Source organism: Aquila chrysaetos, chromosome 2, assembly GCF_900496995.4.
Source record: "Aquila chrysaetos chrysaetos chromosome 2, bAquChr1.4, whole genome shotgun sequence".
Classification (NCBI taxonomy): Eukaryota; Metazoa; Chordata; class Aves; order Accipitriformes; family Accipitridae; genus Aquila; species Aquila chrysaetos.
In genome coordinates, this window is record NC_044005.1 from 56394750 (window position 1) to 56416599 (window position 21850).

Here is a 21850-nt window from a genome sequence, read left to right on the forward strand (position 1 = left end):
AATACTCGACCTCTTTGGTTTTTCTTTTCTCAACAAGGCAGCTGTTGCTTCTTATGCTCCCGAGTAGCCTTGCCTGACCTGTGTTTTTGCCTGGTGTACCCCTGCCACAGACGTGCTTTGGTGTCTGCTCCTGACACCCACACCTTGTTCTGCACGGGACACCAACGGGGCTTCTAAGCCAAATGGCTGAATAAGGCCAAGCGATATTTTTTTCAAGGGTTTTCCCTTTTAGGGGAAAATTGGAGTCGCTCGGGTACATTTTTCACATGCTTTACAAGTGTTTAATTCAATTAGCTGTCAAAATTATTTGGTGTCTCTTTGTCAGCCTTCTGCTTACTCTGCCAACGCTTGTTTCTCCCAGCTGTACCGTGGGGAAGCATCGGAGCTGCCAGTGTTTTGAAGGTTCTGCAGGAGGATGCAGTTCCAGTCCCCTGGGAGAGGTATGTCAGAAGCGCATTGATCCCTAAAAAAGAACCCAGGAAAATGAGTTAAAGTTGTGCTGTTTTTTTCTTTGTAACTTGCAAGACTTCTGGTCACTTTTCTGTTAAATTGCAAGTCTTCAAATTGTTAACAAGTGTATCTGTAAACCTCTGTAAGTTGCGTTGATTAAATCTTAATTTTCTTACTAACTGTCTAAATATTTGCACAAATATTACTTCTGCAAAATAGAATAAACCAGATTGGTATGGAAATATTTTTCTAATGATATTTCATTTGCTGTTGTCCAAGTGTTTACGTTTGTTATGAATTTCTTCAGGGGAATGGAAGCATTAACAGTCACGCTGCTGAACCGGAGTGGTTCTGTATTCGGTCCACTGGGCTTACGCTGCTGGAAACGTCCTTGCCCTGAACGCTTCTCCTTCCGACAAGAAACGGGGTGTCCCTCTTGGAACAACCTGTAGTGAGTTTGCCGCTGTTGATCCTTCCTCGGCTAAAGGTAGGGAAAGAGGGCTGCTGTGGGTTGCCCACGCTGATCCTCTTACAGGATCAGAGCCTTTGGGTTATATCCACAAAAGCACCAATTCCTCTTGGTTTAATTTATAATTTACGTGGTCGTTTATGGTTCTGTGGGAAGGGATTCTCAACGGGCGCTACGACTTAAACCCTGCAATGGGTACGCACCTCAGCTGCTGAGCGTTGGCAGCTTTGGGCTTGGAACTGAGGAATGGACTTTTTATATATGATAAATGGGGATTTTTGTATAGCTGTCAAGTGAGCGTTACTGCGCAGTTTCCTATTTATTTGATCTTCCTTTTTGTCCAGTGTGACAGTTCAGGTGGTCTGCTAATTTATGACAGGCATGGGGTGACATAAGACAACTCAGGGAGCTAGAAGAAATTTTTCAGATCTGTTGTGCTCCTAGAGTGGTTATTTTAAATCCAGGTCACATATTACTAACTTTGAAACTGGTTTTATTTTAAAATGAAAGATACGGCACTTCTACGTCTTAGTAAGTTAATGTGTTTGTCTTGAGTGATCTGGTTAAATAGACAAGTGTACTTTGGGCTATCTCAGTTTTATGCTGTTTTCAACACCAAAACTTGTCTATTATTTAGTAATTGCAATTTGTGATCAAAATCCTGAAGTTTTTAGTGCCAAGTATTTGCATTTGTATTTAATGCCAAAAGGGGGCAGCAGCTTCCTTCAAATCTTCAGCATTAATGCGACTTGGAGAAACAGAACCTATTGTTTTGTAGGTTGGTTGTTGGTTGTTTTTTTTTTTTAATTTAAAAAAATAGAAAGACTTTATTCGTGCGAACTATTTCTAGTAACATGTACTCTTAACATAACAAACATCCAGTCTAGTTCACATCCTGTAGCAAGTACTTTGCAGGTGACACATCTTACAGTAAAAGTTGTCCTCTATATCAGTGTAGCATATGTACAAGCACACATAAACACAGCCAGTTATAATTTTGTATAGCTCTGGATTCATGGCTTGTTAAAAAATACTTAAATATCCCCATCAATTACTTTAAAAATGAGTGCTGTGCTCTCTTACAAGCTCACAATCAAGCAGTGAAATTTTTTATCTTTGCGGGTGGGTTAAGCCTTTCCAAAAGAAGGGACCAAATATATGACTAAAACATGAAATGAGACATTGGATATGTTTGTAAACGCTCCTGCCTGCACTTTGCCAGTGCCCTTCAATGATGATAAACAACCAGCCTTGTCGCATTCCTGGGTTCTTTGCTGGAACAGAGGCTGCCCATGGTCATGTCAAACTGTGGCAAGGAGAAGTGAAAAAAAAGATGATGATTACATTTTGCTCTAGTCTAGTTTCAGACAGAAGCTTCTTGGGTGGAGGAAAGAGGAAGGTCAGTTCACACTGACCCATCATCACCTTTTCTCTACTGCTGTTGGTTTCCAGTGACCACCAAATGATAGTGCAATCTCCAAACCTTGTTTGTTGTCGTTAACCAGGTGATCAGTGAACTTCGCAGCGAAATGTTCTGTGGCATAGAATATTTATGTCCTTGATGCTGGTCCTTGTACGGTGACATGATTGTACTATTAATGGGGGGATGGAGTGTGACCCCGTCTGTCAAAAAGTTACCTATATAAATGAAATACGTACTGTAAAGGGGTATCTTTTATGAATGTCATCTGCCAGGTATTTGTAAGATAGTAGGAAAGTTATTGCAGCGTTTTTACCAGAAGCGTGGCTCGATTTGTGTTGTGGGGTGTCAAAAAAACCTTCTGCTGCCTTTTATGACGAGATGCTGAAAGCGCTTAGCTATCTGTGGAAGAGAATTTGCATGAGCTGTCCACAATCTTTCCGCGTCCACGTATGACTCTAGCATTTCCATATAACAGGCATGCTTTATCCAGGTCACCTTATTCAAATTTTATAAAACTGTCTGTCAGAACAGATGGTGTCACTTAAGGATAAAAAGCTTAGCCATAGATGTGAAGAAAAGCTGCCTCTTCAAGTGAGGTCTGCTAGTTCATCTTAGTCCTTATCACCCCTGTCTTCTGTCCCTGCATGACAGAGGACTTTTTGCCAGTTTGCGATTGGTATTTTCAAAGGCCTTTACATTTTGGGGTGGGCTTGATTTGTTGCTACAGCTCTGGACAAGTGGCAGCATATCTGTGTGTCTCAGTTTGCCCATCTGTGAAATGGTTGCCTGGGCCACAGAAATAAAGATGCGTAAAATACGTTTGTAAAGACTGAAGTTTCTAATACATGCTCAAGGTGTTAAATCGTTCAGACCAGAGGCTGGGTGGTGGCTAACGTAACTTACTGTCTTTCTGCGGTCTTTTCTCTCCTTCTTTCATGGCAAACATTGCCACCTTCTCTGCTATCTGCCACTTGTCGTGGAGGAGGACTTCTGATAAGCTCCCCGTCACGGGTCAGGCTTCAGCTATTGCTGTATGTGCCTGTATCGTTTGTATTAAATTATTCTTGGTGTTTCTTTTAGGCCTAGAATTTTGGCATTACTTTTTTGCCTACCTTCTAGCAGGCAACATACGTGTGTTTTTAAAGTCTATTATTGTCTGTTGTCATCTGATCTGGCTGAGAGAACGTCACAGGTTTTGAATAATTTGTTATGTTGTAAGTTTTCTCGCTCCTTTTAGTAGCTCAGACTCGTAAGAGGAAATGCTGTGTATTCAGGGATACTGTTCCTCTTCAGGTGAGCCGATAATGCAGGTCATCAAAGGGAGCTTTTCCAGTAAGGTCTGTTAAAAAATTTGTGTCTAGTCAAAAGTATGGATTCCTGAGGTCAGTTCAGGGTGGTTAATCAGAACACAAAAGTCTTAGTAACAGTCATATGTGTTGGCTAATATTTTTTGCTATGTGGAAAAATGATGTTGTGCTTTAACTTAATGAAGTTGTCTCCTTCCTGGATTTCTGTTTTTAATACCTGTGACCATATAAAAATAAATGGGATGATAATCATTTGGATGTCACATGGCAGCTCAGTAGCTGTGTTGCGAGTGTCTGAATAAATAACGAATTAACTCAGCCCAGGACAAGAGGTTACTGAATAACCTCTGCATACTGTAGATGGCAAATGTTTTTCAGGACTTACAGACATGGGGCCAAGCCTAAACAAATACGGCAAAGTTTGAATGAAAAAGTCTCCAAGTTCTCATGTGTAGACTATACAATGAGATACAGAAAGTCAGATGCTAGGCGTCTTCCTTATCATGGGTAACATGAGTTTTCCCCAACTAAGGATGTCTTCCCTCTTGCCTTTATCTAGTTTAGAAATACTTTATCTGACTCCTTCTTGCATGTCCTTTATGGATGGTAGGACTGTACCAGGGGGCTTCAAAAAAAGAAGGCCTCAGGAGAAGTTTCTATTTTAAGTTTGAAAGTGATTGTGCAGAAATGGCACCTTCCCTTTAAATAAGCATGTTCCTTGAAACTTATTCTGTCTTCAATAATTCCTAGGCATTGCTGCTACTTCTTCATGACACTGTTAGTCTTGTTAACCCCACACAGCTATGGCAGGGTAATTTTCAGTATAGGCATCAGCACCACTGATGAGTTTCAAATGAAATGATAAATTCTGTATTCATTTACCCCTGCTGCACTACCGCAGCAGAGGTTGGAGGTCAGTACAAGCTTACATCATAGCTGACATTGGAAAGAAAAGGGCAGTATAGAATTTTTATTATGGAAAGTAATAAGTCAAAAACGAATGCAACAACATAACCTTGTCATTCCTTGGGTCCGGACTGATTACTGGCTAGGGGAGCCCTTAATACACCCATTCGCTGAGCAAACCTAACCTGGGTTTGGAGAGAGCGTGAACAGAAGAATACCGATGGATTTCAATGAGGTTTCTTTTCAGTAGGTGCCTGACCCCACAGGACTGCTGAGAGACCACTGACTCCTTTCTGAGATGTCACAAAACTGTTCATTTTTTTGCTTTTTGTTACTTGCCCTCCTGAACTGAATTCAAACGCCCTGGAAAAAATTTACCAGCTTGCCTTCCCTTTGGCAAAAGCCAGGACGCAGACAAGTAATTGCACTTCATTTAGTTTTTATTAGCTCCCTCAGTGGTGAACTTATATGCGTATTTTTTAAGGTGTTGCTGAAATGCAATGCTACTGTTTTAAGGTCAAAAGATGTTAGTGTAACTTGGTGTAAACAATGTAATTTGTTATGGCAATAGTGATTCCTTGCTGTGGTTTTTAGATCCCTCCGAAATAGTGAGTGAGTCCTCATGTCAGATGATTGCCACCTGTGTTATACGGATACAAAATTGGGGCTTACTGGGGATGTCGCAGCAGAGCTGACTTGGGGGTTTCCCTTAAACGCTTCTCCCATTCAACAGTGGGTGTAGGTCAGAGGCATGGGCTCTGCCAGTTACTGATACTGGTCACCCGGTTTGCTCCGTGTTGCCCTGAAAGGCTTCTGGTGCCTTCTGCAATCTTCTGCATGGCCACAGGACCATTTTCCTCCAGTGCAATGGAAATGAGTCCTTCTGGTAATGCGTGCAGGGAGTCTGGCAGTGATGGAGCGGCGCTGGGGAGGGTGCAGCAATCTTTGCCGTATGTCTGCATGGGGTAGGAGTCTCCAGCACCATGGAAAAACAAATCATACATGTTTTAATGACAGCGATCCACCAAACAGGTAAGCACGGTTAGGTCTGTTCCTGTAACGGGGCCTACAGCCTGACAGTCCCATCCTGTGTAGGGAATATTTTGTGCCTCAGATGGGGCTCCACTAAAATCTGCCCACGGAGTGGAGAACTGCCAAATGGCAGTCAGTGGGAAAAATCTGAAGAAAGTCTGTATTAAAAACTCAGTCTTCCCAGGTTTTAGCCACGCCAGTAATGCAGACAAGCTGTGGGATTCACAACCTGCTTCTAATGGTTGGAATCCAACCTCATGGAGTTTGTTTAAATAATGAAGTGGGGATCCCTGATTTAAAAACACATAGGTGCTAGAGACACGGCCGTGGCTGCTGCCATGTTAGCTCAGTGGTTCCAATACTCGTCAGACGCAGGGAATGCAGGGTGGCCTCAGTGCTTTTCCTGCCTTCCCCCAGTTGTGCAGAGACTGCCGTAGCCAGTGGGCTACTAAGGTGGTTGAACCCATCCCACGGATGGTGTCTGGAGAGGGCGGTGGGGCCAAGTGCTCGATCCGGAGAAAGGCAGTACAAGAGAGCAGGTGATGCTCTAAGTGAGTGAGTAGGACACCCGTCGAGCTGGGGAAATCCTAGTTCCAGTCTGCAAGTCAAGGACTAATTTTAAGCGATTGCCTGCTGGATGTAAAGATTCTGGTAGGTACTAAGGTAGGGTTTAATATCTGATGTTAAAAATCCAGCAACTAAAAGAAATAGGGAAATACTCCTTAGAATTACACTTGATAGGGAAAAAAAAGCGTTTGTATTGAGCGTTGGAAAGGTACTTGACAGAAGAAACAAGAATTTGCAATCTATTTCCCAATCTAAGGAGGTGAGAGCAAAGAACATTTGTATTTTTGCTGTGGTATTTTGGGAAGTTTTGTTGTAGCTATTTTTTGTGGGGTTGTTTGTTTGTTTGTTTTTTAAATATAAGGCACCAGCTGGAAATGCATGCTAAGGCGTCATTTTTGGTTTTCAGTTGTAGGTAGCGTACATCGTCTTTTACACGTTCTTACCTCGAGAGCCGCCGCCTTCAATTCCCTTGGTCAGACGCATGCGCGGTTACAGTGCATGACCCTGTTCCTGGCAAAGTCAGAGGCTTGCTGTCAACCGCAGCTGGGAGAGGCAGGCCCTTAGTGCTATGATCAGTTAATATTTAACCTTCTTGTGAACTCTGGCTTGGTTTTACTGTTCCAGCCTACTGGGAGTGCCTGCTCAGGAAAGAAGTTCGGTACGGAAACGCTATTGGAAGTCTCCATCGACCAGAGGGTCAGACTCTGCTCTCACACAATCTCTAGAGACGTTGGAGAGACCCAGCGCTAATGCAGCCCTTCCAAGTGTGCAAATGTCTCAAAATGGTGCATACTCTTTAACGTTCACTGTGGAAGGAAGATTTTCAAATGTGTGATGTTTGATAAGGCTGCCTGTCTTATACCTGTGACTGGTTTTGATGGTGAGAACAAGCTGGAGTTTGATGTACCAGCATGTGAGAAGAGGATGAGCATGAGGATGAGCCACTACTACTGGGAAGATTCAGGCAGTCCCCTTTCCTTCCTATACCAGGATTTAGTATCTCCACCACCATCAGGATAGAGAGACGACACGGGTAGGAAGTTCCCTTGCGTATCTGCTGCTGGGGTCACTAGAAACTTCCTATTTCCCAGGCCAAGGTGGAGAAACTCAAGGCTTTTGATGTTAACCGCCCTCAGCAGTCACTCAGATGTGAGCTGTGAAGCACCGTAGCAGTGACCAGGAGCCGTGAGTGACTACAGAGCTGCTGCGCTGCCTCCGTCCCCATCAGCACTGGGCCACTGCGACACAGGGAGGATGGAGATGTTCGGGGATTTATTTTAAGCCATCTTTCTGCAGTTTTGCAGGGTCTTCTTGGGGAGGGGGGGCACAGGATGGAGGCAAGGTGCAAACCGAGACCCAACTTTTCATTAGGCTAAACCAGCTGTGTTAAATAGGTTTGAACGGTGGCAGAAACGGGCGCGTGCTACCGAGAACCCTTTGACACTTACAGCATGCTGCAGATGCGCAAAGCGCGTGGTAGTGGCATGCAAAAAGATTATTATAATAGAAGCAGCGTCATCTGCTGCCTGGTCCCGTTGTGCTGCCGCATTTCCTAGGTGCTTCGTTAGGTGGGGAGTAGCCCTGATTACTGAACACTGCTTGTTTGTAAAGTGACAAGTCGGGCTAATTAGCTGTGTGGGTGGAGTATTAGTTTCAGGCTCATCAGGAGGGCATCCTCATCCCTTCCTCAATTATACGCATCCAGCAGCGTGTTCGTGGGTGCTTCTTCTCTAGAGCTTATGGACAGAAAAGCCGGGCTAAATGGGGCACCGAGAGAATCTTTTTTTAGCCCGTCACACTGGGACTGTGAATTGCAGCAGCGCAACTGGCACTTTTGCGGGGCGTAAGGAACGCTTCTTTCTCACCCTGCGGGATATGTGACGAGAGTGGGCGTGCAGCAGTGATCAAGTCACCGAGTTAAGTAGCAGGCCTGTCTGACTGATTTACAAATACCAGTGTTCTTTATTTACACAGACATGTAAACAACAGAAGGTAAACAACACCGCCCAGCTCGGTCTAACAAACAGGCTGCTGCTGTTTCACTTCAGGACCTGAGGTGTTTTAGACATTTCACAGAAACTGTATTGACAGCAAACACAGGAAGGCTACGAGGTTACCTTGACTCTTTCTTCTTTGCACGGGAATCATATGCACGGTGTGGCAGCGTGAGGGAACGGTACCACTGAGGCCACAAAACAAGCGTTTGCAAAGAACCCACCAAGAGCTTGCCTTGAGGTCGGATATGGCTGGAGTTAGCAATATTTTTGAGTAGTATCACTGCAACTAATCTGTACTCTGACAGCGCCTTCCACCCAAGGATCTGAAAGCACTTTGCAAACAGACCACAAATCTTTGCTGCATCCTTTGCAAATTATTGCCGGTTTACACGCAAGGAAACGGAGGGCCTTCAGATAGCGACTTTCCCAGAGCTCAGGTTTTACTAGTCTCGTTTCCCAACCTTGTGCTTTAAATATAGCACCATTCTTCCTTCCCAGAAGTATATTGCTTCTTGACATTTTAGGACAAGCTTTCGAATTCAAAGTGACGCTCGAAGCACCGCAGGTAGAACAGCAGCGGACGGTCCCAGTCTCTACCAGAAGCTGTTTCGCTTCAACAACGCCTCTGCTGAAAGAGGAGCCAGCTACTGTGCGATACATTGCACCTATCCCCACGCTTTTTCAAGTTTGTCCAAAAACAGAATTAAGGGTAACGTTAGCTGCAAAAGAAAAACTATTTGAAAACAACTGTGCTGATCTGCTGTCTTGCAAATTTAACTGCAACGGTAAGCCATACACACACTGTGTTTTACTCAGTCAAAATATTTCAAATAGAAATGTTACGCTAAACTTGTAAGACAGAAAAATACCTAGTGGAGCAATGAAGAATTCAGGAAGTTTGCTGCTTTGTGCCAAGGAACAAATTTCCTTATAGGTTAGCAGCAAAAGCATCAGCTAGGGCTTGAACGGGATTTAATTCTCAGCTGTAAATTCACATTTTGGTTCCACACACATTTCCTGGAAAAAAAACCAGCCTGACAGGTGTTGGGTTTGTTGTTTGTTGTTTTTTCTATTGCAGAGTGATCACTATGGCTTCAACCCAAAACTGGTTTCAGCCTTTCTACCTGTTTCTAATGTGAATAGCAAGTTAGACAGGCTCAGCTCATATGCTAGGTCAAACTCAAGCATGTAAGAATTGCTGCTAAAAAAGCAGCCGGGAAGGTGGATTTGAGCACAGTACTTAAATGCTCAGCTGCCTTCTCTTGTGCACGTTATGCTTCAAGTAGTTTTACTTCTACCCTCCCAGTAAGAACTACAGTGATGCCCTATCTTCAGTTATCATAGGAAAGGAGATTAACGACCACAACCGTAAGATACACCATTTACAGCTGCCAGTACAACAGCAGGTAAAATAAAGACGGAGAAGGAGGCCCGTTTTTCTTAAATAGGCTTTTCTGCAATCCTTTCAATCCCCCAGGTGAAAAGGAAACTTAAGAAATTCTCCTTAAATAAAAGCTATGTACAAATTGCACACATCGCAAATGGAGCACTGAGATCAGTTACAGAAAATAAGATGTACAGTCTTCACTGATAACATCTCTCTTGCTATAAACAGCGATAAACAGCATATGCTTTCTTCAGATGTCAGAACCCAGCAAGACTGCAATATTATGTACACAGGGCTTGTTTGCCTTCTGCCTCCCGCAGCAGAGTCCCTCCAAACTCTGTTTTCGCTTCAGAAAGCTGTGCAGCGACGTTCCTGCGCACCGCGTCTCTCCTGCTCGGCAGATCACAAGAGAGCTGTCATTGCTGTCTGGCTTATTGGTTTTAGGCAGTCTCTGGGCGTTGAGTAACCCTCGCTCCCGAGGGCGTTGGGCTGAGGTTTCTGGTAGTCCGTGCTGTAGCTCACGGAGGTCAGAACACCGTTAACTTTGGGTTTGTCGTAGTTTATGACACTCTGGGGTGTCTGATAGTCTCCGTTCCTGTTATCGGTCTTACATGAACTAGAGAAGCTGCCGGCTGAAAGGGAGTGTTTCTGAGATGAGACAACAGGTACGTTGTAGCCGTTTTCAGAGGGGAAATTATTTTCTCTTGTTACGTGCCGCTCTATGATGGGGGTGGCGTATTCGGGCTCTTGGCTGGTCAGGGGCAGAGCGTATTCGTGCCGGTTAGCTCGGTGCGGACAGTGGTAGTGGTTTTCGAACTCTGAACTCCCCCTTCTTCCCTCGTCTTTGGTGTCCATGGGTCGAAAAGTAGATCCTTTCCGTGTTACCGTCCCAGTCCCGATCATGAGAGGCTGCTGATAATCTAAAAGGAAGCACGAACTGCTCAATAAGACATAGATTGGTTATTTTATGTATGTAATACTTATGCATAGGTAGGTATTTTATGTTGAAAAATGGCTCGGTTATTGTATCAAGAGCGTGGTTATCAGGGGTGTGAGGAAACCTTTCCCCAACGCTGGTCCTGTAACCTCCTTCAGTGAGCAAGCGTTGCAGAAGGTGGCAGAAGCTCTCCCACGGAGGAACTCCAACCTGCCACCTCTTTTCCTACTGCCTCCCTCCCTTTCCCCACCCACCCACCCAAATGAATTAACATCATTTCTGGAGTACGCTCAAAAGCCCTAAAAAAAGAGAGAAGTCAACAAAATATTAGCAACAAACTGGACAAAGGACATTGCACGAAGATCCACGAAGGAGAAGTTCTCCAAAACAAGTGTTCCACTTTTGGAATAATTAAAATGCCCGGAGGATTCTTAACGAGCCTGACCAAGCGCTGGCTTTATTTAAAAGGCATCTCGCAGTAGCTGAGTGACAGGCAGGATGAAGTTAGGTGGAACAGCAGCCAAGAGAGTCAAGGGAAGTGTGAAACGCGCTAAGCCAGCTCAGCACTGCTGCGGGCGCGCGAGGGGGGACGTGGGAGGAGAAGCGGGACCGGCGCTCCCGGCGGAACCGGGCGGTCATCCCGGTCGAGGGGGACAGCGGGGACGGAGCTGGGGATGGGCAAACGGCCCGAGCAGGAGCAAGGAGCGAGATGGAGGAAACGCGGCCTCAAGAAGCGTGGTGTTTGCACCTCTAGTCGAGGCAGATGCCAGGCTGCCGTGTAAGGAGATCTGGACTAAAAGGGTTTTCAAAGAAATCCAGTAAAACTATTATGAGAAAATTCAGCGTTCTAGCTTTCTCACTTTGGTGCTAGTGACAATCTCTTACGGATGCATACGGTGGCCTGAACAGCTCTAGTAAATGACACTGCTAAAGTATCATGTTTTGATGCAGGCGTGAAGAAGTTAGCTCAGTTTCTGTTCTGGCATCGTGGTTCATCTGACATGAGCGTCGAATTCGATCCCATATGTCCTGTGAATCTTTTTGGCAGTTCCTGGCTACGTCCCAAACTTCAGCATGTAGGGTGAAGGTGTTATGATATTTCACTAAGTAAGTGGTGCAGCTCTCCCCAGCGTCGCTGCCGCCATCCCCAACAATCTCCCTCGCTCAGGATGAAGCATCTCGACTTGCTCCTGGCTGCCTTTGGGAACCAGCAGGCAGCTGGGGATTCGAAGGGAGGGAATTTCATGTAGCATGTTAAGCTATATGCAAGTTGCATGCTCTCTGCGATTAAATTTTTAAATGGCACATTTCTGGGCTGCGTTCAGATTTTTATTTTGTGTTTCTTATTTTTAAGGAGACTGTAGGTGAAATGCTAAGGCTGGGGAGCTGCCTGGCCGGGCTCAGAGTTAAGACTTCCCACAAACATGGCAGGAGTGGAGGACAGAGAGAGCAGAGGCTCCCCAGACATGGCCAGGGGGGCCAGATAACTGTGATTTGTGAGCAACCTTTGTTCACTCCCTTTCCTTCATGAAATAAAACTGCTTTATAGGTCTCTGCATATTTATATTGAAAGTTTCTGGAAAGGATTGAAACCATCTTTGAAAGATATCCAGGGTAGCACCATATGGAATTACAGTAACCATCCATTTGTTTTTTAAATGTGTTTGCCAAATGCATTGGAGAAATTCTAAGGAATTTCTAAGGTCTGGAGGCTGGAAAGAGCAAATTAATCTTTCTGGAAGATTGCTGATCACTGATCCCATGAAATGGCTGGTCTCACTAGCCTCTCCAGACAGACTAAACTAGGCAGGGATAAGATGTGCTAAGAGGATGAATTAAAAAACCATCCCTTTGGGATGCAAATAGTATTGATGCGGGGATTTGCTCTATCCAAACAGTGACCTGGAACCAAGGTAGCACAGGAGAGAAGTACTGTGGTTGTTTTTTTCCTTCTATCTCATCTACCTGCTTCCACTTCAGGGGGCCTCGTCTCCAAAATAGTTCGGGCACCAGGAAAGCTGCACAGGGATCTCGGCACAACTTCCAGCTGGGCATGAAATCCCACCACAAACCAATTTTTCTATTTGCTCAGCAGCAGGGGGCATTATGTTTTGTTCCATTTCCAGAGACATTTGTGTTTAAATCGAAACACGAAAATTAGTCAGCAAAGGCAAACTGTCCTATCCTAGGCACATTCTTGCAGTGCATCCATGCCTGAGTGCCTTCCACAGTTACCTTCAGCTCGTAACTATTTCAGAGTCAGGAAATCCTTCCCAACAACTCCAAGAAAAAATTTCCAATATAGGGGTCTTTTTTGCCCTAATAGATTTAGCTGCTTCACTGTACGTCTGGGATGAACACAGATAAGTCTGTTCCTGGGCCTCAGCTTGCATGAGAGCTGGAGCCTGTAACGTCGCCGGCCCATCCCTCTCCCTGTTACCTGCTCTGCGTGCAGAGCAAAATGAATCCATCGCATGTTACCTGCCATGTCACTGGTGACCAGATCTAGCTTTTGAGGTGTCTCCTTCTCATTATTATAGCTGATGGTAAATTCAGTTGACTGATGTCTGGTGAAGGGCTGCTTGATTTGTTTCCAACAACCTATGATGAAGATATAAAAATAGAAGGCTTAGCAGCAAGTTAAATGCTCACAATCAGAAGACTTACCAGAAAGTTTAAGTTTTGGTGTACTCATTGCTGTCAATATATTAACAGCAGCTTGTTAACAAGCTTTTCTTGTTAAAAAGCAAGACTAAAATGGGCTGTTTGTAAAAAAAGCCCCCTAAATTTGGAGGGTGAAAGGGAAAAAGTGAATCATCAACTGGGATTTCCAAGTGAAAACAAAACTTTATAGAGGATTTTCTTGGCAAGAAGGGCTCAAACACTGTAGGTGTCTGCAGTGATGCCTTAAAGTGTATCAGAAAAATACCAGCTTTAAATCAGTTACATGTTTTGCCATTGCTTATGTGGCAAAAATAATGTTTAAAATTTCTTTTTTTCAGTAGACTAGTATGGCTTCCATTTCCTTGATATCTGAGCACGTGCACTCGTCAATTAATTTGTTCTCACAACATCCTTGTCAGACAGAAAAGAAAAAATCCACAGTGTCAGGCACTTGCCTGGAGCCTGCGACAGGAGGTCTGCGGAGAGTTGGGTTCAGCTCCCAGCTTTCTAAGTCCCAAGCCTGGGTCACGAGGGCTTAGGAGCTTGATTTATGAAGCACACACGCAACAAATGAACTGACTGGGTAAGAGGCTATCTCCAATTTCTTGGGATTTGTCCTCATTAGCAAGTGAGAAAGGATTATGATGTGACCTTGAAAAATCATATTAGCAAATATGATGTTAAGTACAAATTAATTTTCTAATGAGGGCAAGCTGCAGTGGGTAACAGCATTCCTTTCACTGACGTCAGCATCTGCTGAGGGATGAAATTTCGGAGCTGAGCTATTGCAAGGCACTTGTCAAGAGACATGTGAATTGCTTAGTGGTTTCTTTTTTTATGGAAAGCCGCGATTCAGAAGGATATTCCTCTATAGAGTTGGTTGGCCAGGAAAAACAGCTAAACCCCAACTTCCAAGCTGACGGGAGACCGCACTCTAGAAAGCATTCTTGAGCAAGACAAAGAATATACTTCACCGGGGTTTTGCAGGCATCTCCTAAAGCAGAGTCCTCAAGCCAATCCCCTATACTCGGATTTTACACACAAAGTACAATTCAGTATTGTTAGGCTTTACAAATACAGTCCCAACCAGGGAGGGCAGTGAGATGGAAATACTAAAGCCATAAAAAATTATTAGCCCTTGCTCTCTTAGAGAAAGGCAATCCCCTCTGCTGTGGGGAAGAGAAAAGGAAAGCAGCCGTTTTCTGCAAAATAGGTATTTTGGAGGAGGGAAGGAAAGGGAGGGCACCTGGGAGCACTCTTACATGCTAATTTATGCACTCTGTATAACAGATCTTTTGCTAATTGCCTTTCCATCATAGAAACCAAATTATATTGTTTCTTTGGGCACTGTGCTAGGATGACACGAGCGGGACTATCGTTTGCCATTTCCCTTGTATGAAGAGGTGAATTTGAACGAGGAAACGTGGATGCTATTTCATAAACATTTCATGCTTAGTTGCATAAACCCCTTCGTGTCGGCTCAATGGACAGGACAGGACAAGGTGCATGATTCTCCACTAACCTGATTTCTGAGCACTGGATAATCCGTAAGAAAGTCCTCTGGCTTCTCGCCTGCGGGGAGAAGAAAGCATTTATAAACATCTGCACTCACAGCATTTCAGCTTCATGCCTTAGCTCCAGCAGAGAGAGCCTTTGTCTTTAGCAGCTGAGGACGACGCTTCACTTTGAGTTCTTAGAGGCTGGTGTTTACTAGAACGTAAGGTATGCAAACCAGCGTTTTGCCGTTTCGTTTTTCCCCGTCTATATGCAAGTTGTGAGTGCTGGTGTTCAAATTTCTTGTGTCTGGCACTCATCGATTTGATGTGTCCATGTCTATATGTGTCACTCTAGGTTATGTTTTGTGTCTGCTCTTCTGAATTCTTTGGCTAGTTTATAGGTTTACTGGGAATCCGGGGCAGAGCTGGGTACCGCTAGTGATGAAGCAACATCACCAGAGCGTTGCTTATACTTCCAAATACCCATGGGCTGACAGAAGCATTTCCAGGCTCTACATGGAAGTGCGGGTTCATACCAATGGACATCTAGCAAGAATCACAGTTAGCAGTGCTGCTTCCATTGTGAAATGAAGTGGCTGGGGTTTAGCTGCTTACCAGTGTATGTGTGCAACTCCTTACACCTGGGCTCTGCTTTCAGCCTGCTAGGTTAAGTGCTCTGACTTACAGGACTGGGAATCAGAAACACCACAGGAGGGAAATAAAAGCGAATGATCCAGATAGATAGCTCAAATCCTCCCTTCACCGAATTTTTACTTGGCTTTGGTGTGGAAACTATTCTGTCTTCGATTGCTTTACACCTTAGTATTTGTGGGTATGTGTAGGCTGAAGAGAACAGCTAGTTACATTGGACTGTAAATTGGGGTGTGCAGTTCTGACCTGCTTTACCTTCGGTTTTGTGCGGCTAGGGGAGACGTACAGTAAGAAATACAATTTACAGAGACACGACATGAGTTCTACTTAAAAGGAAGACTGCCGAACAGGATCAATTTCTAGCTCCCTGGTAAAGAGGCTCTGCAAGAGGGCACGTAGTTGGACGTGCTAGCTAGGTAGCCACAAATGCCTCCTATGACAAAAGCCAATATCTTACTTGCGTAGGGCTGCACAGATACAAATTCCAAAGAACAGGAACAGACACAGCACGATGAGGATGGGGACAATTATAGCTGTAAGCTTTAAGCCTGCATGAGAAAAAAAAAAAAGGATAAAAGGTTAAAAAGCAAATTACTCTGAAGCTGGTAATTTTTACTACAGAGAATACAGCAAAAGGCAGATAATCTTGCAGGAATGCTCCTTGTAAGAGAGCATGAAAATGTAGGACTATAAAACTGCAAGACCACTGCTCAGCCGTACTTGGTTGCCATGTACCTATGTGGAACAGCGTTGAGACGAAAGAGTTACATATACTTTCTCAAGGCTGATGCTTGACTTAACATCTATATGCATACTTACAAAGAGCACTTCCTTCTTATTGCCTTATTTCTAGGTAACTTTTAAAAAGCCACTTACTCACTCTGTTTTCAGTTGCTTATAAAACTGCCAAATGAGGCTGCAATTTTACATGCCAAGTATCTGGCTCACGCTGAACCAGTTGAAACATTTCAGTCAAAATAGTTCAAAGGTTTCGAGGAGTGGAGCTAGGGAAAAACCTGCTTAGCCCCTGGTAAATTCTAACACAACACGGTTTAGTGCAGGGATTTGAAAATTAGCAGCGGGGTGGCTCTTGTGTCAGGAGTGCACCATTCGCTATTCCTACAGACGCTTACCAGGCTGTGAGAATAAGGTAGTACACGTGTCCACAGGGTATTTACAATTTAGCAGATGAAATCTCAGTAGATTTCATTTTCAGTGAACATGGATACAATTTACCCATACCGCTGCACAGATGAACTGAGCTTGCTCTTGGCAAGAGCAATGCAGTTTTAGAGGAGCTTTTTTTCTTACAGTGATTGCTTCTTATAACCAGGGGTTTTCTTTACAGAGACATTCCTACAACTATCAGCTACCTAATGGGTAGCAGCATTTGGTGTAGTGGGTCTGGTAATTCCTGCCTGGCTATGCGTCCACTAAACAGTCGGTATAAGCAACAAATTTTGTTTGTTTGCTTTTTAAGATCTAAGAAGTTGGCTCCACAACATTGAAGGATGAAGACTGCAAATTCAGGGAGAAGTACGCAAAGGAAGGTTGTCTGAGCCCCCGTGAACACAGGCATTATGGAGAAGTGTTTAGTTACGCAACCGTGCGCTACTGTATGCTGCTTAGAGCTGGGGACCTGCTCTGGGAGGAGTCATGGTTGTGTAGAGAGAAGGTAATTTTTGTGAGACCACTGCCTCACGTATTACAAAAATTATAAAATATAGGAAGAGGGTGAGGAAGAGCTCCTCCAAAAAATGCTGATGAGTGCTCAGTATAGTCCCTTGAGCCACCTACCAAGCATGGCAGATAAAGCAATATGACAGGGAAACCAAAGCCTGATGTTTCACACATCAAGGAAAACCAAGGCTTTCCATCTCTTTCTGTGCCTTAAGACAGAAAGAACCTATGCTGCTCCCTCTTCTCTCTATCGTTAACCTTTAATCAAGTCTGAAGGGAAAATAAAAGTTTTGGTTCGTGAGAGAGCTTAAAGTTCCCTCAGGCTGGGCTGAAGACATGATGCATCCTAGAGAAAGTGCAGTGCTAGGTAGCGTTACCCAAGTTAGTTTCTTCTGATGGGATGGGCTCCGTAACAGTCCTGTCTTCCTTTCCAAGGGAGGTTTCCGTGCTCTGACTCGGTTTCTGCCACATTGAATGCGTAAATGAACTATTAGCTGCAAAAGAGAAGGGGGCATCAGTGGCACTGTGGTAGCACAGGGGCTTTGGAAGCACCGTGCCCGGGGAGTGCTGCTTACCCCATACCTTGCATTATTCGACAACCCATCAGCTCAAGCTTCAGTGCTATTCTTTGGTTCCAGGTTTGAGGGATAATTCGCACATAGCGGGCCACTATCGGAGGGATGAAGTTATTGCGTACTATGTCACCGGAGTTGGAGTTCCCTTGGAATACCTGCAATGAAACATAAGCACGTTGTTTGCTCCATTTTAAAAGTCTCTTTCTTCAAAGTGCTCCTGACATCCAACTTCAAACTTTGTCATTATCCTAAAACTAAAATATATTGATAATCTGGGATGCAGCCACAAGATTTCTGGAATTGAGACCTCTGGAAAGAAATAATCTTTTTAGTTCTGACAGATATCACATTTTGCTGTTAGCTCAGAGAAGAAAGATTATCACTCTGTTTCAATGCTGTGTAATTTCTAGTTAATGTATGCTGGTATAATGATATCATTTCTGATTTAATAGCACTGCAGCACCCTTACTTGGGCAACAGGGGATAAAAATGTAAAAAGAAAAAATTGAAGTGAAATATTTCTAGATATTTTAGTAAAATGGTCAGTTTTCTGTATCAAGCTTGAGGAGTGACTATTAACTACATGGTTGTGTCTCCTTTTCTGTATTTCCCAGAATCAGTTCAGCCTGTGTGCAGAACAGTAGTCCTTGCAAAATTAGTTCTCGGAGATGCTTCAGCATGATCTAGGAGAACTTAAAAGCCCGATGAGGTAGGGAAGTGAGCTCAGCATATCTTAGATTAAATGCTAGGCCACATGGGGTTTTGATGGGACAGGTTCTGTCATGCACCTTAGCTGAAACTAAGATCGTATATAATAATTTAGTAAGATTATTTGTATATAACAAGTCATTGTGGAAAACTGCAAACCCACAGATTTTAAATAGCCTTCACAGCTCAGCCACTACTAGGTTGATTTGTCACTTGTTGGACCAACACCACCCCAGTTTAACATTTGGAAAACATTAAACCAGTTAACGTTGCGCAGTGAAATTCCTTGCCATACAAGCTAAGAAAATCGGAGCTAGTAGAAAACCTCTCTACAGCTCTACCAAGTTTTTTAAAACTGCCGTCAGGACTGAGGACCGGGTAGAGCCTTATCCTGGGGCAAGCTGAGCTCTCTCAGAAATGATGAGTGAAGGTCTGACTTTGAACGCTGGGGGGGCAGGGAGGGAGGCTTTGGGGTTTCTTTTTTCTGTTTGAAAGGAAACGTGAGGTTTTCAGGGGAAAATGTTTTCAGGCAAACCTGCGCAGCACATCCTTTGTCTGCAGGAACTAGCTGCACTGCTTTTATCTGTTACTTGTTAAAGTCACTCAGAGTCTGTGAAAGCTGTTGTGTGGACGGGTGTTTTGGTGCAAGAGCATTTATTTTACGTTCAGTTAAAATCCTAACAGACGTAGGCTGTGCCCACTTGTGTCAGCGAGGGGCAGGGAGCGGTGCAGTCCCTGGTGACCGTAAGAGAGCCCGAGCAGAAGCTGGGTCCGCGGGCACAGCTCCACCAGCAGCGCTGTGTTTTTACCCGAGTCGGTTGTTTGGCTTATTGGGGGGGTGGGTTGCCCATCCCGCCGCATCTGAAGCCGAATCTCAGCTTTGCTGGTGCTGTACCGACCAATGCTTCTGCGCTGGTACAGCGGTCCTAGCACGGGCAAGCGCCGAGCTGAGCTAAGGCTTGCCCAAACAGCCTGTTGTACAGCTTTAATTACACCCTGGTTTTTTTTAAAAGAAGGATACAGACGTACACATGCCTCCCTATGTGTGTCTCACAACTTCAGCAAGCCCTGGATAACTTCCTTGTTTCTACAAGCTCGCTATCTACTCCGTGGCCGTAAATTACCCTGGTGAAGACAACCCAAGTCTAGACAAGTCTGAAACTCCTAATCTTTCCTGACAGTGAAAGCCTGCCCTTCAATGTCAAGGCAGCGAACGCATTTTTGCTCTGTGTTTTCCTACCCCTCCCACTTTCCCTTACCTTTTCTTCATTGCTCAGAATCCCTTTGTAAGTTCTCCATTTCGAGTTGTTATTTTTGTAGTTCATTGTAAATGTCTTCACGTAGAAGTTGAAATTCATCACCGTGGATCCAGAACCAGTGGTCTTAATCCCTTTGAACAAAATGCAAAATACGTTTTCATTTGTTAGGTGTCTGTTTTAAAGGAACATTTTCAAATGCAAACACAGAAGCCAAAACAATTTGGAGAACTTTGCCTTCAAGGTCTTAATTTATTTTTCAAACTGTGTTGGAATTGAGTTTAAAAGTTGGTTGAAGAATGGAAATCAGTTTTAAATAGTGAATTTAGAGCAATGGAATTTTTAACAGAGCCCAAATTAATGACTCCAAAACCAGTAATTGCTTTTTGATATTATGGTCCATATCAGCAGTCTTTACATCTTTAGCAGCAACTGTAATTTACGTTTTTACAACTAAACCAGGAGTTGGAAACAGGCGTTTCTTTCACCTGGGCCATTGTTTCAAAGGCTATGACTTTAATGTTTCTTATTGATTCCAGAACTGCATCATGAATAGATCCTAAGCAATCATTTATCATCCATCCAGACTCTACTGGTCCCTGTGTAAATATTTTGTTCTGAGCCTAACAGCATGTTTACAGACCAGGCATGCATGACGGTTGAGTTCAATCCTATATCCCTATAGGAAGACCAGTCTTGTGAATAGCCATGATTTTTTAAATAGGAAAATATTATTCCTCAATGCAGAACATTTCATTACATTTAATGAAAGGAACATTGCATTAGTGCGTTATTAGCTTTTCAGCTGCATTCAGTTTCTTCTCCAGCTGAAACCCCAGCTTCTAATAACCAGAAAGTGACATACCTGTTATTCTCTTCTTCTCTCCCAGGTCTATCTCCAACCATTCACGGTTGCTGCTGTGGTTAGAGGCCCAAGCCAATCCTGGGACTTGAAGCCAAGCCTTGTCGGGAGACCACTGGAATACTTGCCCGAATTCGTTGGTCTCCTCCCAGTAGGAAGATGCAGTAACCTGGCTCTTGGAGAGGAATCCCTCTTCCAGACTGAGAGATTTGTTGCAGCCTAGGAGTCCCCACACAGACAGGCAGAAGGAGTTATTTTGTGTTTTCACAGCATATTTTTATATTAGGCTAGCAACATATGAAGACCACCCACAGCAGCAAAGTCAGATGTTGTTTAATCTAGTGCTAGCCTGACGCTATCCATTAGCTGTGGTGTTTGCCAGTCAATTTGTAGTGGATGATCCAGTACCAGAGCGCTGCGGTCCCTCTCCTTCACCAATTTAACTCCTACATACGTGACACCTTCTGACTACATCTGCTATTTTTGCCATTTTGTTTTTTAATCCCTGCAGTTTTGTCTCATTCCTGTGAAGACATCTTATATTTTTAAATTTTCCTTCTGAAACATAATATTTATGTTTTGAGATTGGCATTAACTAATTTTGCCGTACAAAACATTTCTCGGATGAAGGCACTGTACTGAAAGGAACACTTTACTGTAAATATTTCATGATTCTCACCTGCAATTAGGGCTAGGAAAGTTACTCATTACAGAAGCTCCTTGATACTGCTGCCAAGAGGTGATATCACGAAGATAATAGCTGCAGGTAAGTATTACAAACTCCACCAAAGAACCCGCAAAATTTCTGCACATCAAGGTTCTTCAGAGAAAACAGGCCAGCGGAATAAGGTTTCAATGAAGTTAAAAATAATTCCCTGGCAGTTTCAAAGGCCTATACATGCCTTACAATTTTCAGTGGAATAGTAAATGATTTTATCTCAGATGACTGAAATATAATTCAAATGAACGAGCACGAACTTTTCCCCCCTCTTTGCTATGTTTTATGCAAATGAACAGCTTGACAGATTAAAGACGCTTTTGCATCTTGGAAAGTCATAAACAAAAACTCGTTCTGTATCAGTGCAATGTAAATATATTTTCATTCCTCCTATGTTTTCGTTCTCTTCTTGTATAACGAAGATGGAATTTATAAATGTCTGCAGAAAAACTGCTTTCATTTTCTGCCACCTAAAGTACATAAAAATGGGATTATCTGATTGCCATTTTTCATATGCTGGCACCAGAAATGTAACAGCAGAATACTATTTCTGTTTCTCGTCTATGTGCATATGACCTATTCCTATTCTGTGATTTTTTTCTAGCTCACTTCACATTCCTTCAATTTTTTTATTCACTTGCCAATTTTAAAAAATTGCTGTCCTAAAATATCCTTCCTAGACACAGCCTGACATTCTCCTGATTACTGTTCAAAACTTATACAGAAAATACTTAAATAAAAGGGTAAAATTTGAATAGCTAAAAA

At 43.6% G+C, this 21850-nt stretch overlaps 1 protein-coding gene and 1 long non-coding RNA gene across 5 annotated transcripts in view; one reads left to right on the plus strand and one right to left on the minus strand.

Moving 5' to 3' along the window:
• Nucleotides 1-352: 352 nt before the first annotated feature.
• LOC121232596 lies at nt 353-20506 on the plus strand. Its single transcript, XR_005931376.1, has 3 exons — nt 353-440; nt 758-937; nt 20396-20506. It is a non-coding gene; the product is annotated as an uncharacterized LOC121232596 (long non-coding RNA).
• The window catches only part of DCBLD1 (discoidin, CUB and LCCL domain containing 1), a 49045-nt gene continuing 35291 nt past the window's right edge, over nt 8097-21850 (minus strand). For 3 of the 4 annotated variants that reach the window (XM_030002216.2, XM_030002205.2, XM_041119985.1), the window contains exons 8-15: nt 20371-20586; nt 19509-19639; nt 17549-17696; nt 17344-17460; nt 15744-15834; nt 14662-14711; nt 12957-13076; nt 8097-10458 (exon numbers count right to left, since the gene is read on the minus strand). In XM_030002216.2, coding sequence (XP_029858076.1) covers nt 9941-10458; nt 12957-13076; nt 14662-14711; nt 15744-15834; nt 17344-17460; nt 17549-17696; nt 19509-19639; nt 20371-20586 — 1391 coding nt within the window. In that variant the 3' untranslated portion in view covers nt 8097-9940. The other variant, XM_030002221.2, reaches the window with a different exon arrangement.